This window comes from Schistocerca nitens, chromosome 5, assembly GCF_023898315.1.
Source record: "Schistocerca nitens isolate TAMUIC-IGC-003100 chromosome 5, iqSchNite1.1, whole genome shotgun sequence".
In the NCBI taxonomy this organism is placed as follows: Eukaryota; Metazoa; Arthropoda; class Insecta; order Orthoptera; family Acrididae; genus Schistocerca; species Schistocerca nitens.
In genome coordinates this window covers 625,793,052-625,810,437 of record NC_064618.1, presented here as the reverse complement: position 1 = coordinate 625,810,437, position 17,386 = coordinate 625,793,052, and the positions used below count along the sequence as shown (strand labels likewise).

The following is a 17,386-nucleotide window of genomic DNA, read 5'->3' as shown; positions in this document are numbered from 1 at the left end:
GAAAAAGCTACAGCTATAACAAGACTCTGAGGAAACATGTATCACAGGTACATCCAGGAAAGTTGAATGATATCGCTCCACAATTAAAAGTGCAAAAGTTTTATAAATATTTGTGTAGTTTGTGGCAAACAGTTCAACCATGAGCGCAATGTAATGTGCCATGAAAGAAAGGAACATGGATAGGAAAATAGTTTTATGAAAGTGAAATGTCCATTGTGCGATATTTCAGTTCTTTCGAAGAAAAACTATTATGATCACTTGTCAATGAAACATGCTGTGTCGATAGCACCTGAAGAGACTGAATTTGCATCTTTCCAGGAATTCAGTGAGTGGAAGAAGCAGACTGAGAGAAACATGTTGTCACTTTACGTCAAAAAGTGTGAGTCGTATCGTATTTCGGGCAGTCACTCGGCATTCCTTTGTATGCCATCGTTCAAGACAATATGTATCCAAGAGTAAAGGTATTCGCCGCATGAAAATCCAAGGCACTAACAAAATAGGAGGTGTATGTCCTTCCAGCATTGAAGTAACCGAAGCTGGAGATGGTAGCTGCAAAGTAAAATACGTGGTTACTCGTGTGGGTCATCAAAATGGTGTTAGACATTTAGATTTGACAGAAGAAGAAAGAAACATGTTAGCCGTTGACATCGCAAACAAGGTACCATTGCAAGCGATACTCGACAAAGTAAGAGACAGTTTATCTGATTCCATGCTAGAGCGTATCCATCTGCTGACAAAAAAAGACTTATACAACATTGATCAGCGTAATAATTTACGTTCCGACGTCATGAGACATAAAGACGATGGGATCAGCGTAGAAGCGTGGGTAAACGAAATCAATGCTAGCGATAATCCCTGTGTTTTATTCTACAAATCACAAGATACAAGCAGCCAAAGTCATCCTTTCCTGAGAAGTGAAGACTTTGTCCTCCTCATCATGAACAATGTGAAATTCTGAAGAAGTATGACAGTGACTGTATTTGCGTCGATGGAACTCATGGAACTAACGGCTATGGTTTAGAGTTAATTACACTTCTTGTGCTTGACAACATGAGACAAGGTTTTCCTTGTGCTTTTCTTATCTCAAACAGGTCTGATCAAGATGTGCTGTCATTATTTTTTAATGAAATAAAGACTAAAGTAGGAAAAGTACGTCCTCAAGTGTTCATGTCAGATTTAGCAGAGTCTTTTTACAATGCTTTGCTTTCACAGATGGAAGAACCTGTGAGAAGACTTTATTGCTCGTAGCATACTGACAGGGCATGGAGGAAAAATATATGCATTAAAATCAAATCAAAGGGAAGACAGGTTGAAACTTATAAGCTAGTAAGGAGTTTAATGCAGGAAAGAGACGTCATAACATTTGAGCACGTATTTCCTTTACCTCTGGAGCGCCTGGTTTCAGATCCTGTAACAGTTGAGTTTGGGTTCTACCTCCAAGAACATTATGCTAAAAGCCCCAGGTGCTGGGCATATTGTTACAGAGCCAACAGTGGTATCAATACAAACATGCACATTGAAAGGATACATCGAACAATAAAATACATATATCTGCGTGGTAAACATGTAAAACTACTTGACAAATCCATTCATGCATTAATGAGCTTCGTCAGGGACAAATTACATGACAGACTCATTATTCTGACCAACGGAAAACTGGCAAGCAAACTCCAGGATATTCGCTCAAAGCATGACTTAAGTTCTGAGGTGGTTCAGGAACGCATAGTTGATGAAGGAAAAGGCTGGTACCGTCTACTGCTGATGTGGGTGTCACTTATTTTGTACAGCAAAATGTGCACGACTGCAGCTATAAATTGATTTGTATTGACTGTCAGGCCTGCATACATCAGTATACATGCTCGTGGGTAGATTCGAGTATCAGATGCAACATGTGTAAACATATTCACTCTGTCTGCCTATACAAAACAAGACAGTCATCCGGTTCAGTGAACGTCAGTAATTTTCGTGATGTTAATGATGACGAGGATATATTACATATTTATGAAGAAGGGGAATCAGTAGCAAGTGAAAAAGAAAGTATATTGGTCGAACTCAGCAGAGGAAATATTGAATCTTCTGATTTAACTCAAGAGGAGGAGAAAATGAAGAGAAAATTTGCTGAAGTGATTGACAAAATACCTTCTCCAGGGCAACTGGAAGTTCTAAAACGCCAGCTGTCAAGCTTGAAAGCTACATTAGCCGCTGTTGACTCCAATAAAGATCATAAAGGAATTGGCCTCTGCACTGCTTCATCACGAAGGGAACAAAACATACAGCCTCAGAGACGGTTGTTCTCTACAAAGAAGAGAAGGAAAATAGTGCACCATTTCGAGAAACCAAGTACAGCTGAGGCACAAGAGATTACTGTTTCTCTATTACAAGACAGTCAATAGATATTGACGTTTATACAGTGAAAATTTACCTTACCTAATTCCTTTGTTTGTGACGTTTCTTAGTATTTTGCAATTCACATCTTAATTATGCTGTTGCTATTAAACTTCAGTCAGTGGCATAAGAATGACCATCATCCCTTATTAAATATGAAGAAATTAATTTAAATCAGTGTTTTATGTTTGGCTTTCTTGTTTAATAGTTTTATTTTCTGCTACATTCGTGATTAAAACAGTAAAAATTTATAATACGGTAAGTGAAGGGTCTCCTTTTCGCAAAGTGGCTCGCTTGTCAACCGCAGTTGCGTGTCATCTGCTACCTCGTGCATCTTCCGTTCTTTCCGTGAAAGGTCGCTCGGTTCACAGGCTCGGCTCCAGTGCCGTAGTTGCTTGTCGCGCTGAAGACTCAAGTATCTGTGATATGATGCAATAAAATCGATGGTTTGTTTATATTCCCATGTGGCGCGATAGTGCCGGTGTATCTAATATAAACCTTAGCTGGGTAATGTTTAGCAGTACGAAGTATAGGCTGTTATTAAAGAAAATTGTTCCAGAATGTCGGGAAATGTTCATAAGAAAGGGGAGGTCTATAAGAATTACTGGAAGTGGACGACCCATTTGTTGTTATATGAATCTTCACTTCTATTCTCCAAAAATAAGGCCTATTACGAATCCAAGAGCTGAGAACTGTGGCAACGCACGTCATTATAATGCTGTTAACGTCGAAGAAACGCGCGCCGTGACGGTTACAGATATTAAGAAGACCCTCAGGAATCATAATCTTATTTTTGAGGATGGGCATGCTTGTATTTCCGTGAAATGTCCGGTGTGTATGTACTTACACGAGCCAGACAACAATGCTGGCAGAGCTTACATAAATAAAACTACAGGTAATTATGTTGGTACAGACTTTTAAGAAAATTGTCTCTTCGTGGTGTTTTTCGTAATCCCAATGTGGATATGTTTGATTAACTTTTCCGTACCAAAGGATTCAGTCAGTTTTTACCCATTGATTTGTTTTTCCATATTTTGTAACGTGGAATAACGCTGTTCTGTCACTGGTTGCATAAAATTACGAACGCTGGAACTAGTTGTAACAGCAGCGGCTCTGCCACAAGTACAAATAAAGCCCTGTAATTGTCAGGCAAGTAGAGAAACAAATGCGTGACTTGCATAATTTTCAGTTTTCTTTGAGAGATAAACGTGAAATTACATTGACACTATTTACACAACATACATAAAACAGTTGTCGAAGATTGAAAATAAAGGTTTGTTATTTGTAAAGTGACAGTGTAATTAGTCATGAAGTGAGTCGTAAACCATTACAAGAGGCCTCATGTAGCCTATATCTGGTAGCTGACAACTATGAGTTAAAAAAAGTTATATATGTATCCTAACAATAGCCAGAAAAAGACCCAACTTGCAGAGTGTGTGTGTGTGTGTGTGTGTGTGTGTGTGTGAGAGAGAGAGAGAGAGGGCGGGGGAGGTGACAATTAAGAAATAACGTTTCTATTTTTATACTTTTGCTATTCGGACTTGAGCTAGGTCCTGTTCATCAGGACTTCTTATTTCACTTATCCCAGACATTAATAAACATGTATAAGGCAAAATAAAAGATTTCAGGTATAATTTGAGTGCCAGAAAGATGTGTTCAAACTTCCAGTGCGCCTCTTTGATGATGCTGCTTTTTAGGGCCTTACATGCTTGCATTGCAAAACGAAATCCACTTTTCTAGATAGTTTAGAATATGCTCTTTCTAATGACCATAGTTTAGAAGAGTTTGGAGAAAACACTTTTTTGAAAAAATTGTCTAAAAATACCCATTTTTAGCACTTTTTGAAAAATCGTCAACTTTACCCTAGGTATGTGAAATAATGGAAAGCAATAGGAGAATGAAATTTTATATTCTAAAACCTTGTGTTGGTGAGTTAGTGTGCAATGTTTCATGTACATCCCACAATTACTTTTGGAGATATAAAAAACTAAAGTTCGCATTTTTTTAAACAGCTATTTTTTCGCCCAACTTTGCTTCAAATTATCTATATGAAAATTGCTCAGAAATCCGTTTCTTAATATTTTACTTTAAGGAGCTCTTAAAGTTGTATACGATGGCCAAGTTTTGTATCTTTCATGCAAATACTTACAGAGATATCTCATCTCAAAGTTGCTGAAAATTCAAGGACGCACTATAGAAAGCTATGCAATGGTCTTAAACAAGTGACTGTATCTCCGAAAGTATTGAATTTCTGAAACTGAAACTTTACCAGTGTTCATTGAGAACATGTGTGAATGTTCATACAAAATTTCATCAAAATCCATGAGGGTCATGTGGGAGCCTCTAGACCACTTGGCATGGAATGACCCATTTTCATGTAATGACATGATTTTATCATAGAATAGATTAAATTTCATGTTAGCATTTGGTTTATTATAAATTTCATCCTAGGTTGTATGTTGTAAACTATTCTTAAAAACTTTAGTGCTGGAGTCCTTAATTACTCTAACTGATTTCTACTGAGGACTATCCGTACCACTATGTTATTTAACCTTACTAGCTGTGCATCATGATCATAGAGAGCATTTGTTGCTGGGAAAACAGGCGTTTTCTTGCTTTGAACTTCACCAAGGAAAACATTATTGATTAGGGTCCTATTGCCTCTATCCACCTGTGTAGGAAAGTTAATCACTGAGATCAAATTTTAGGAGCCAGGTAAGGTTTGCAGATCATTTTTCCTTTCAGAATCCTGTAGAAAATCTACATTGAAGTCACCACAGATTATTAACTGCTTGCTGATGTCAGACAGATAGCATAGCAAGGACTCCAGATTCCTCATAAACATGTCAAAATACACTATGGGGATCTGTACATAGTTACAGCTAAAACTGAATAGTTTTTCAGTATTTATTCACAGGCATAAACTTCTGCATTCTGGTCACTACAAAATCTACTTGTCTCAGTCTTTTGAACTTTCGTTCTGCCTAAATCTATGCAGTAACTTTTCCTTTTCCATATTAGTTCTGCATGAGTAAGTTGCTAGAGTGTAATCTTTTATATGCGACTTATATAACCATGTGATTACTCGTTGCTCAGATAGGCACAGGATTCAATCTTTTCCAGACAGACAAGCTCTTCTACCTTATTAATCAGCCTTCTAATATTTTAATGAAATAATCTAACTTTATTTTTTTGTGTGTCCTAAGCATTTTTGGGCTCTTCAGTTATTTTGATTTAGTTCAAAACAGTGTTCCTGAATCCTGATTTTTACCTAGTAAAAAGGTATCTCTCTGACATCAGTAACCACAGGATTATGCTTTGTGCGAGGTAGTGCCCCCCCCCCCCCCTCCCCCAATAATTGTCTGCAAGAAGCTCAGCCAGCCTATCTTCCCCTTTTAGGTGTAGGTCTTGTTTAGTACATCCCCATCTCTCAATTGTAGCAACAAGCACTGCACCAGTATGGGATTTCATTTCATTTCAGTCATCATCAGCCTACTCAACTCGGTGTTTGTCCACCTCACAAATTTTGAATGTTGTTCTCACTACAGAGTGCTAAAAGAAGAAAGGCCAAAAGTGCTATAAACAATCAATTATCTTCTGTGGTTATGCTTGAGTTATTTGTCTATGAATAGGAAGAAGTGTGCAGCAATCATGAAATGCCTTGTCAAAATTTTTATGCTCAGACAATACTGCTATGCTTTTCAAGAACACTTCTTATTTGTATTGTCCTTCTCTTGTTCAAAAATAAAATGACGACACAGCTATAAAAATATAGCAGCAGACATTGGAAATGAATATCAGTTTAATTTTGGTGGTAATGAATACTAAAAATGTCCCAAAAGAAATAGGATAACTGTGTGGCACACCAATTTGTTAATGAAATACAGAGAAAGAACAGTTTCGTCCATACCAAAAAGTATACTCATACAAATTGTAGGGATATGAAATGGAATGATCACTTATGTTCAGTTGTGGGTAGACTGTCCTCAAGAGTTGGCCAGTTGAGTTCTCTCAATACCCCTGTGACACTCTCCCACAGATTAAACAAACTGTGACCATTCGTGCTGCCCTTCTCTGCATATGGTCAGTATCCCCTGTTAGTCGTATCTGATACAGGGCCCAAACACTTCGGTTTATTTATTGATAGAATACTGGGGCAGTGCAATCAGTACACAGAAGACATTGCTTATATATCACTTGTGTGACCAGTTCTGGAATATTGCTCAAGTGTGTGGGACCTGTATCAGATATGAATAACAGGGGATATTGACCATATGCAGAGAAGAGCAGCATGAGTAGTTACAGTTTGTTTAATCTGTGGGAGTGTGTCACAGGGGTATTGAAAGAACTGAACTGGCCAACTCTTGAGCACAGACGTGAACTTTCCTGAGAAAGACTATTAACAAAGTTTCAAGAACTGGCTTTAAATGATTACTCTAGGGATATACAACAACCTGCTACATATCGCTCACATAGTGATCATGAAGATAAGATTAAAATAATTACTGCACACACAGAGGTATTCAAACAATCATTCATCCTGCAATTCATATGTGAATGGAAGAATCAAGAAATCCAAATAACTGGTACAATGGGACGTACCCTCTGCCATGCACCTTATGATTCTTTGCAGAGTGTAGATGTAGAAGTTCATTAAAAACTTCCACTCTTATTAATGTTGGTACTCATAAACTGTGATAGAAAATGTGGTTACTTCATTTGTATGGAGAGATGCTGATACATCATATACTGAGCTAGTATCAGTTTTCTGATACATTAATGTTGAGCCTGAAGAATATAATCAAAGGAATTGCCAGAATTGAAGTGAAGGTAATACTGCAATCAGTTACTCATTTCCAACTTTCGGGAAAGATTTTAAAATGTTTAAAACAAATATGAGAACACTTTTAGTTAGGGGAGAAATGCTTTTGAATTACAAAAAACAAAAATTTTCAGCTTTATACAACAGAAAAAAGTTTTCGAATGGGGGAGAGGTGCACTTAAGGAACCTATGAAATTACGTATTATCTGATGTATCAGTAATTGCTTCATTACATGAGAAAAGTGTTACACTTGTAATAAATTTTTGAAAGCTGAAAGATATTTGTAAAATTCCAGAAAATTGTAATTATAGATATTGTGTATTTGGAAAAAAAGAATAAGAACTATGTAGGTGTTAGATCTTAACAACATTGATATCTGGTGAGAGCACTGAGAACACACAATTTTTAGATATGTTGCCTGTGGGAATCTCTACAAACAAATGTCTTTTGAAAATTAAAATAAGGGTACAAGATGTCTATTATGAGGGAAAATCATTCATAATGTATGAATGTTTTAGCCAAGATAAATCAGTTCCACAGTTGAAGCAGTGAAATATTTTTCTTGATTCTTCCAAAAAAATGAGTCATGCTGTAGTTTGGGCACTGGACTCTCATTTGAGTACCAAAATTTCATCTTTAACAAATTCATCATTGATGAGACGTAAAAGCCTGGTTTTCCCTCCTTGTGTTGATTGTACTGCTTATGTTAGTCATATCAACCAAATGCCCATACTGTCAAATAAACAGAAAGAATCAATTTACTTCTATTAGCAAGTGAATATGAGGTGGACTGAGAATATGTGGAAACTACAGGAGCTTCCATGACCTTTCTCTTACTTAATTAACTACAGAAAATGTCTTTACCAATTGAATATATATCCAGTCAAAGATACAACAATCAGTTCAAAATGAAGGGAATGGAAAGTGTCTTCCAGAGGAGAAGATACAAATTCTGGTGCATTTTAACTTGCACAGTTTCAATAAAGTGGCGAGTGATGATGCATTTTTTTTATGTTCTTTGACACTTTCACATAAACTGTGTTACGGAAACTTTGGAAAATTGAGATCTGGATGTGCAGACATGGGAGCATCAGAAATATAATTTGGTTTGATTCTCAAAATAGGTAAAGCCAATCCTAATTTCTCTGTAGAGGTATACCTATTCACTGCCCAAGCAGTTTAGTTTCGTTGTCCCAGTCTAGATCTTTGTTTTCCACTGTTGGTTCTATATGGATGATGTGGCCCTCTGAGGGCTAGATAATCATGTGAGACAGGTGTTTTTGGGCATAACAGGCAACATGATACCACCTCATCTTTTATCTGTAATGAAGCAAAAGGGTAGAGTGAAAGCTGAGAAAAATTGTGGCCAACATCTGGCTGTGTTTAATGCAGAGGACTAGCTGTTATCAGGACATAAAGGCACACTATAAGCAATAGAGTGAAATTCTTCACTGTGTTACTCAAAAAGCAAAAATTATTCCCTGTGCAAAAAAAAGGGGGGGGGGGGGCGATGTCATGCAATTAATATGTGTATAAGGATAAAATTGGCAAGGCAAATGATATTCAACTCAATGATGACAATAGCAGTGTGGCAGGCAATGTCAAACTCAGATCATTTACCACTAAATTGAATTAATTCTTTCTTAAAGTACCTGAAAACACAATGTGGAAAAGTGGATCACCAAAAGCAGATCTGTTAGATTTACTTAGGCAGACACTGGAAATCCTTCCAGCAGACATCAATTTTGGCATATCAGATATTAAAGAAATCATAAAAATAATTAGAATGTCACAAAATTCCAGCCAACTGGCTGCAAATAGAATATAAAATTCTTTAACTAGTTTTCAATGCCAACTAGGGGCACTTTCTTCAGAAGAAACTGTTACCTCACATGTGATAGCAGTTTCTTCTGAAGAAGGTGCCCCCTAGTTGGCATTGTAAACTAATTAAAGAATTTTATATTCTATTTGCAACCAGTTGGCTGGAATTTTGTGACATTGTAATTAATTATGGTTGCTGATCACAGCCATGTTCAAAACATTAAAAATAATTAGGTTGTTGAAAAGACATATGGATATATGATCTCAGAGTTCTGATGGAAGCAAATGAGGAAAAAAATACCGTTTTATTGATCTTTCCAAGGTCTTTCATTGTACAAATCATAAAATTTTACATGAAAAACAAGTGTTGCTATTCATCTTGCATGGACAGAGACATATCTTGATAACAGAAAAATGAGGACCACATCAACAAAAGATACCACAGGGAGAAATCATTAAATATGGTGTGTGACCTACAAAAATAATTTAGCAAAGACATTGAAAAGCTCTTCAAAAACTATAATGTTTGCTGATGACACAAGAAAAAAGGAACTCAACCATACCGGACACAGACCGGAGGAAAATGGAGCAGGCTTACAGTGACTTCATGGCAAACTACTTAACCCTCACTTTTAAAAAGACTCAAGATATGCACTTTGAAATTAATGAAAATGAGTTACAGATAATGAGAAAGGAGATTAATGAACACACATTTCATGAAAATTCTGTGTATGAGGTCCTTAGGAATTCAGGTGGATAACAAATTGGGTTGGCACCAGCATGCAAATAAGTTAAACAGAAAGCTCGGCTCTGCTTGTCTTGCACATAAAAATCTCTCATTGCGTTGACCTGTTAGTAGGATTGCTAGCATAGTTTGTGTACTTTATTTCAATTCTGTCCTATGGCATAATATTTTTGTAGTGCAGGTATTTAAGTACTAGTGTCAGAAGAAGAAATTATTAGTGTGAATATATCAGCATTAGTCATACTTTCTTGTTAGTAAACTTTCCAGAAATTTCTTGAGTGGTTACTTCTGTCTTCTAATGTATAGATTGTTCCACATTCTTGAAGGCTTTATTTAATGTCTACCTGCCCCTGAACTAATTCTGTTAGCTCTGTGTAGCATTCAGCACAGTTATTTGTCAGGGGTTTTGTACACCTCAGTCAGTGAAATTGTCTCCACCATAATGAGAGGACACATCCATCAACATTGCAGCTTGTGTCATTCTCAGCCACATAATTTAGGGTGAAATTAAAACCAGTTACACTTAACTCTTACATTCATCACATGATGTCTATTGTGATTACTGACTGATCCCTGTACGTCAGTATGCTTATCAAACAATGGAAAATCCAGGATGGAATGTAACAATATTAGACGGGAAAAGGAAAGCTGCTACTCACCATATAGCGGAGATGCTGAGTCACCGATAGGTGCAGCAAAAAGACTGTCACTAACAAGCTTTCGGCCAGCAAGGCCTTTGTCAAAACTAGACGACAGACAGGCGCACACACACTCATGCAAACGCAACCCACACATACATGACTGCAGTCACTGGCAACTGAAGCTTGGGTATGTGCAAGTGTCTGTTGTCTATTTTTGACAAAGGCCTTGCTGGCCGAAAGCTTATTTGTGACAGTCTTTTTGTTGCGACTATCTGCGAATCAGCATCTCTGCTGTAAGTGAGTAGCAACTTTCCTTTTCATAGTGTCGTCACTGTCTCCAATACACTGAATCTAATGGTGATATCAAGACTGCAATATTAAACTTGTAGCAGCTCCAGTTTGTGATGTGAATATAAAATGATTTGTTCTACATCATCGTGATTTATCGTGCAGATGATACGTGGAACATTAAACTAACTAAGTAGCTCATCAGCCTTCGCCATTATGTGGTATGTTCGGTCATCTGATGTAGCCTTAACATTATTACTGCAATCTGCAGTCCCTTTCTGTTCTAATTAGTTATTTGCTTTTGCCATATCTGCTGAGTTAATTATAACAAGTGTCCATTTTCTGAAACTGTTGTGGCAGTTGCAGCTCCGTCGTTACCAAAAATAACCTGCACAAGTCGTCATGCAGTTTGTAGCAGAACATACTCCATCAAAGTGATGCAGGTTTATTATACTGTTCATTCCCTAAAGACTCTGTAACATAATTCTCACTTGACCATATATATTTTGGTTATTATTTTATAGTTATGTTCCATTGTTTTATTTTTGTTAATTATCCAATGAAAGATACTGTTCTGGTAACATCCAGTGCAATTTCTCTCATTCAAACAGATGTGAATGTGAATCACTAAGCAATGGGTCACTTTCATATCGTTTGTAATACTAATCATCAAGTATAGATAACCAACACAAAAATGCTCCTATCAGAGAATAAAAAATGTGAGTACATTTCTGTTTATTTAAAGGACTCTGACTGAGAAATGGGGTACCAGTCCGTCAGTGCCTTTAAAAATTTTCCCAAAAAGTTTGACACACTAAGATATTCGTACTTTTTTAATATGCAACTCACCACAGACACTCTCAAGTTCTCCTAACTGTAACTCTTACATCCATTAGTCAATTGCTGTAAGCTGCTCATACACATCCAGTCCGAGTTGCTCCTTCTCAGTCATTCACTCAGCCTGATTCGTTGTCATTATCTCTTTGTGTCTCTGTCATTGTCTTCCGTGTCACAGCCACAGTCCCCTTTGTTCTGACCTACTGCTACAGTCTCCTCTCATTATTATTGTCTCCCTATTGCTCTCTCTTACTCTGATATCATTCTTTCCTTGCTAATGCTGCTATCTCTTCTCACTGTCACCGTCACACTCTTCATTCTATCCCCCCCTCCCCCACCACTGTCTCCTTCAGTCTCTTCCTAGCACCATTAGAACCATTGTGTCACTGTCAACTATGTTCCACTGTCACTATGTCCCTCTCTTTCTCTCATACTACTGTTGTCTCCCTTGCTCTTTCTATAATTTAGTCATCGTCTACTACCTTCCAATATATATTACTTTTCCATGTGTTTGCCACTGCCACTCTCTTCTTCTCTTTAAGCATAAAAAGCGTGAATATGTTTGCATGCCAAAATTTTTTTGAAAATTTTGAAAGGTTTGGCAAATGTAGAATGAGGCAGTTGGTACTCCACTTTTAAATAAGCATGAAAATATTAACATTTTTTTTGTGTTCTGATAGGAGCATCTTACTGCTCTTTCCTTTCTTTTCCCTGCTACAGCAGGACATGTCCCTCATATGAAAAGAACTTGATGGATCAGTAAAAATTCTGATAGTTTTCTTTTGTGAAATTGACATATCATAAAACAAATTTTACACCTCGGACCAGATTTTATGTGCACAAAAATTTTGCATTTGTTTCAGTACTACAGTGTGGAGTTCCCACCATATTTCTCCTTTCTACGTCACATTATGAATGACATTTTCGCCTCTCACTGGATTTTACATGTTTAAGTAAGGTAATTTTGAATGTCTTTATTTCAGAAACTGATAAAGATACGAAGAAAGTTTTCAAGGTTGTTTGAGATTGGGATCTTAGAAAAACATTTAAAAAAAATTACAGCCATTTGCTGAACATAGCCTTCTCAGAATCCATGGCTAGGCTGTGATACCCAAAAAATAAGTCTTTGGGGAGTTTCTTGATAACTGAGGGAGGTGGCTTTTCTAGGTAAATGCCTAGAGAATATGCTTCAAAAATTTGAGCAGTTTTCTGCAGTTAATGGTGGCTCAATAAGCCCCATAGGCCACATCTAACCCAAAACGAAACAACTGATTTGGTCCATTTGCCTAAGGAGGAGCAAGTGTATAGGACTCATACTTTGAGCCTGTACTGTAGGATAGTGACACTAAGATGATCCTTCTGTAGGGTATACAAGTAGTCTCTAGCCTAAGGGCTATCCAAAGCAGTTAACCATGTCTTTTTATCATCAATAGCACCTGTGGTATGAGCACTGGAAAATCCAGTTTTTATGTGCAGAATTTTGGAACGTATTAGGTACACATGCATACTGATTTGGCCAACAAAAAAGTTTGGCAAAATACATCATTTATAGGGTTTTAAAATGAAATTTGCTTCATATAAATGATTTGTTATAATAATTATTCAACAAAAGGTAACATACATACAATCTTTTCATAGTTGTCAATGTCATTGTTAATTATGAGTCTATCCCACACTGTACATGTTTTCTTTAAAGAATTTGAACCAACATTTCCTTATCTTCATTGTCTATTTCTCGTAGACTTTTCTTCTACTCCCTTATCTTCCTGTGTCATCTCATGGAACTGTGTATGAATGCAGGAGCTCAAGGATGTAGGCCCTACAGTTTTTCCTGTTAGTCCTGCAGTTTTGGTGGGAATTAAGCAGATAATCCTTATATAGAGACTAATTTAATTATGTTGTTTTTCAGGATATTTTGTTTGCTATAAATGTAAGCATGCTGGTCCTTGGGATATTATGGAGAAAGTTATACAGCAACACAAAAAGAAGAAGCCTTTTTCGAAATCTGAAAATGACATTTTAAAACATACTACTATTTCAAATGACAAAGTGAAACAATGCTGGAAGGATCTTGAAAATACTACAACAGCTCTTCATGATGTACCAGAATCTCAGCTACTCACTGAATTACGCTTATTTGACATAAATGTAAGTAAGGTAACGAATGAAGCTTCATTATGCATATGTGGTGTTATAAAACACATATGCTGAGGTTTCATATTATTATAATTTTTTCAGAATGTTCCATTATCAGTTCTTTTGCAATGTGGTGCAAGGATAGACTTGGAGGCCTCAAAATTGTATTTTCCTTTGCACAGTATTGAAGAAGAAATAGCAGGAATTAAAATACTTACGAGAACTGGTGAAGAAACCATTCCACATAGTGGTTGTGGAGGCTTTCTTAATCCACAGGTATCGAAAGGTGCAAAACATCACACAGCTGTTATTGTATCTTCAGTACTAGATGCTCTGGTCCTGCTTTCTCAGAAGCCAGCCTTTCATGTGCTGTGTCTCCCACATGGTAAGTTACTAATTATTACTCACTTTGTTATGTTTATAATTATTAGTACTAATCTTTTCTGGTATACAGTAATGAAGAGTAATTGTCTAGATATGCAGGGTATGAGAAAATTCTACCAGAAAACTTATAAAATTATTCAGTGGTGTTGGCTGAATACCATAATGAAAGGAAGTCATTATTCCTCATACTTTTGTATAGACTAATTCCAGGAATAAGAGAACAGTATTTGAGAATCGATGTCAAAAAACTTTGTAGTTTGTGAACCAGCTTTTAAGACTAGACCATCCTTTGCCCACTGTTGTTCAGTACTTCATGTTCCTTTCTGCATCTACAAGTATACTATGTAACCCATTGTATGGAATGCGGTGGAGGTTACTCAGTACCATTACAAGACGTTTCCTCTCCTGATCCACTTTCAAATAGAGCAGGGGAAAAATGACTGTCTAGGTGAGAGGATGGGTGGTTGTGAGTGAGGTAGGGAGGTAGATTAATTCTCATGATTATCAAGGCTCATACAAGTGCTAATTTGTCTTGTCTTCATGATCCTTATGGGAAATGTACATTGGTGGCAGTAGAATTGTTGTGCAGTCGACTTCAAATGCCAGTTCTCTTAATTTTCTCAATAGTGTTTCAAGAAAAGAATGTTGTCTTCAATCTAGGGATTCCCATTTGAGTTCACAAAGCACCTCTGTAATACTTGCTTGTTGATCAAACCTACTGGTAACAAATCAAGCAGCCCTCCCTCTGAATTGCTTCAATGTTTTCCATTAATTTGACCTCGTGGGGATCCCAAACACTTGCAGTACTCAAAAATGGTTCACTAGTGTTCTGTATGTGGTCTCCTTTAAAGATGAAACACACTCTCCTAAAATTCTGTCAGTAAAACTAAATCAACCATTTGCTCTCCCTACTGCTGTCCTTATGTGCTTGTTAGATTTCATATTGCTTTGCATTGTAGTGCCTTGATATTTAATCAACATGACTGTGTCATGCAGCATGCCATTAGAATTGTATGTAAATATTATGGAATTGTTTTCCCTACTCATTTGCATTAAGTTACAGTTTTCTTCATTTTGAATGAGCTGCTGTTTATCACACAAACTAGAATTTTTTTCTTAGTTATTTGGTATACTCCTGCACTCACTCAGTGATGACACCATCCTGTAGACCATATCATCATCAACAAGTAGCCAGAGATTGTTGCTCATTATTTAAAACAACTTTCCAGATTATCTGCTGCTGGGCCCCCATAACTAATATACTAATGTATTTATGAAGGCACTGCTTGCACAATCTGAATTGTCCCAGCTGATTAGCACTTGTCTTCAATGGTTGGAACAGTTATAGAAACCATGCTCCTTGTGGCATGATAAACAAGTGCCTCTTCCCTTTACATCCATTAGAATGTACTGAATAGTTTGCTGTGATATCTGCAACTAACTCATCCAGGTTGTTTATTTCTTTGGGTTTTTGGGCATGTTTTATGCATTAGATTGATGGAGTCAGTGTTTAGGCCCAATCAGTCTGTTAATTAGCAATTCACAAATAGCCAGTCTCATTGAACTGTCTGTAAGCAATTATGTTTTATAATTTATGCAATATCTTCTTTGTTCATTAACAAGTAACGATTACTGGGGAACCAAAAAATAAGGTTTAATTAATGATCTCAGTGTTCCCACTGTAAGTAAGTAAGTCTACTTGTGCACAGTAGTGCTTATTATGAATATAAACATGGACACATTTTTTATCTGTTAATATGCATGTTCTGCTCTTTCTACCATAGGTATTACAGCACCACATTCTGAAACTGCAAACTTATGAATCATCTGGTTTTATACTGTTATTACAGTTATCTGTGGCTGCTATTGTGTTCAGCATTCAATAATTAATTAATTAATTAATTAATTCACACTTTGTGTTCAATACATCACATCATGAAGGAGAACCTTTAGGGATATGTGTGAAATGTACTAACAACGAACTATAGATAGGCTAATATCATTCCCTTGATAATAATGATAATTAATCTACCTACCTCCCTCCCTCACTCACACCCACCCACCCACCCACTCCCTATCCCTTTCTCTTTCTAATTTGGCACACAAACACCAAACTTCACATGTATCAGCACTCTGGAGTGTATAACCTCCTAGCTATGATACAGAGATATGGAAAAAAATGTAGTTTTGCAGGCTCTACTGTTTAGGCCTGCCTTAGGACATTCTTTGTGTGTGTGTGTGTGTGTGTGTGTGTGTGTGTGGGGTAGGTATCGGCCTACTTTATCACCTGTTTTGCAGGACATCGTACATTTCACAGGCCATAAATCATTTTTCCACCCCCGACTTGTAGGCTGCCCTGCTTGACAGGTGTGTCCTGTGTGGGCATAGTAACAGCTTGTCTTATTGATTTACTTTGAATGGCAGCATACGTGTCAAGGAGCAAAAAGTTGTTTTGAAACCTCGGACATGTAGGCTGTCCTGCATGACATGTTGTGGGAGCGGTATCGTGGCTGAGGAAAGCTTGACATGGATAGCAAGGAGGGGGATGGACAGACAGAACAAGGGTAGGAGGGTATGGACAGAGAGAGGGCATGAGTGGAAGACATAGGGAAGAGGACGGTGGAGGTAGATAAAAAGAAGGAGATCATCATGAGGGGGGGGGGGGGGGCAGGAGGAGATGGGCAGGCAGAGTATGCAGGAGATGATGAATGGGGTGAAATGGGAGGAGGAAGTTTGAGGTGAGGAGGCAGGACGAGATGAGGAGGCACAGGGGGAGGAGGAGATTGACATAGAGAGGGGGGACAGGAAGGAATGGCCAGAGGTGTGTGTGTGTGTGTGGGGGGGGGGGGGGGGAGTTGGCAGAAAGAAGGCCAGGAAAAGATGAACAGAGGTGAGGCATGGCGGAGATGGGCAGCGAGGGAGAAGGGATACTGGGGAGGAGGTGGTCAGAGAGAGGGGGATGAGGAGACAAGTAGAGAGGAGGAGCAAGAAGAGATGGCTCAAGAGGGGAGGAGATTTATGTCATGTTTGTGCAGAACACTTATGCGGGTGAAGCTGTGAGGATAGGGTATTCAGAAATTCCTCTTATAAACTTCTAGGATTTGTAGAGGGGAGTGCATACACAATATTTTAAATAGAAATCCAAGTCTGGAATGCTACAGCTGTTTGGAAACATGTTTTTGCTGGGTAGGCTTGCCACAGAGTATTCATGGGGCGGGGGGGGGGGGGGTGTCTTAAGTCAGATTGGTTGAAGTCATTTGACATATATCGTACCTCTCTCACCTGGTTCAGGCCTCATTCACGTGTCTGTGAACGGTACTGGGAGC

General features: G+C 37.7%; 1 protein-coding gene across 2 annotated transcripts in view; it reads left to right on the top strand.

Annotated features, from left to right (window-relative positions):
* Positions 1–2,754: 2,754 nt before the first annotated feature.
* The window catches only part of LOC126259521 (mitochondrial DNA helicase), a 37,163-nt gene continuing 22,531 nt past the window's right edge, over positions 2,755–17,386 (top strand). The window contains exons 1-3 of one of the 2 annotated variants that reach the window (XM_049956381.1): positions 2,755–3,280; positions 13,450–13,688; positions 13,779–14,061. In XM_049956381.1, coding sequence (XP_049812338.1) covers positions 2,848–3,280; positions 13,450–13,688; positions 13,779–14,061 — 955 coding nt within the window. In that variant the 5' untranslated portion in view covers positions 2,755–2,847. Of the gene's footprint in view, positions 3,281–13,449; positions 13,698–13,778; positions 14,062–17,386 lie in introns of both variants that reach the window. The other variant, XM_049956380.1, reaches the window with a different exon arrangement.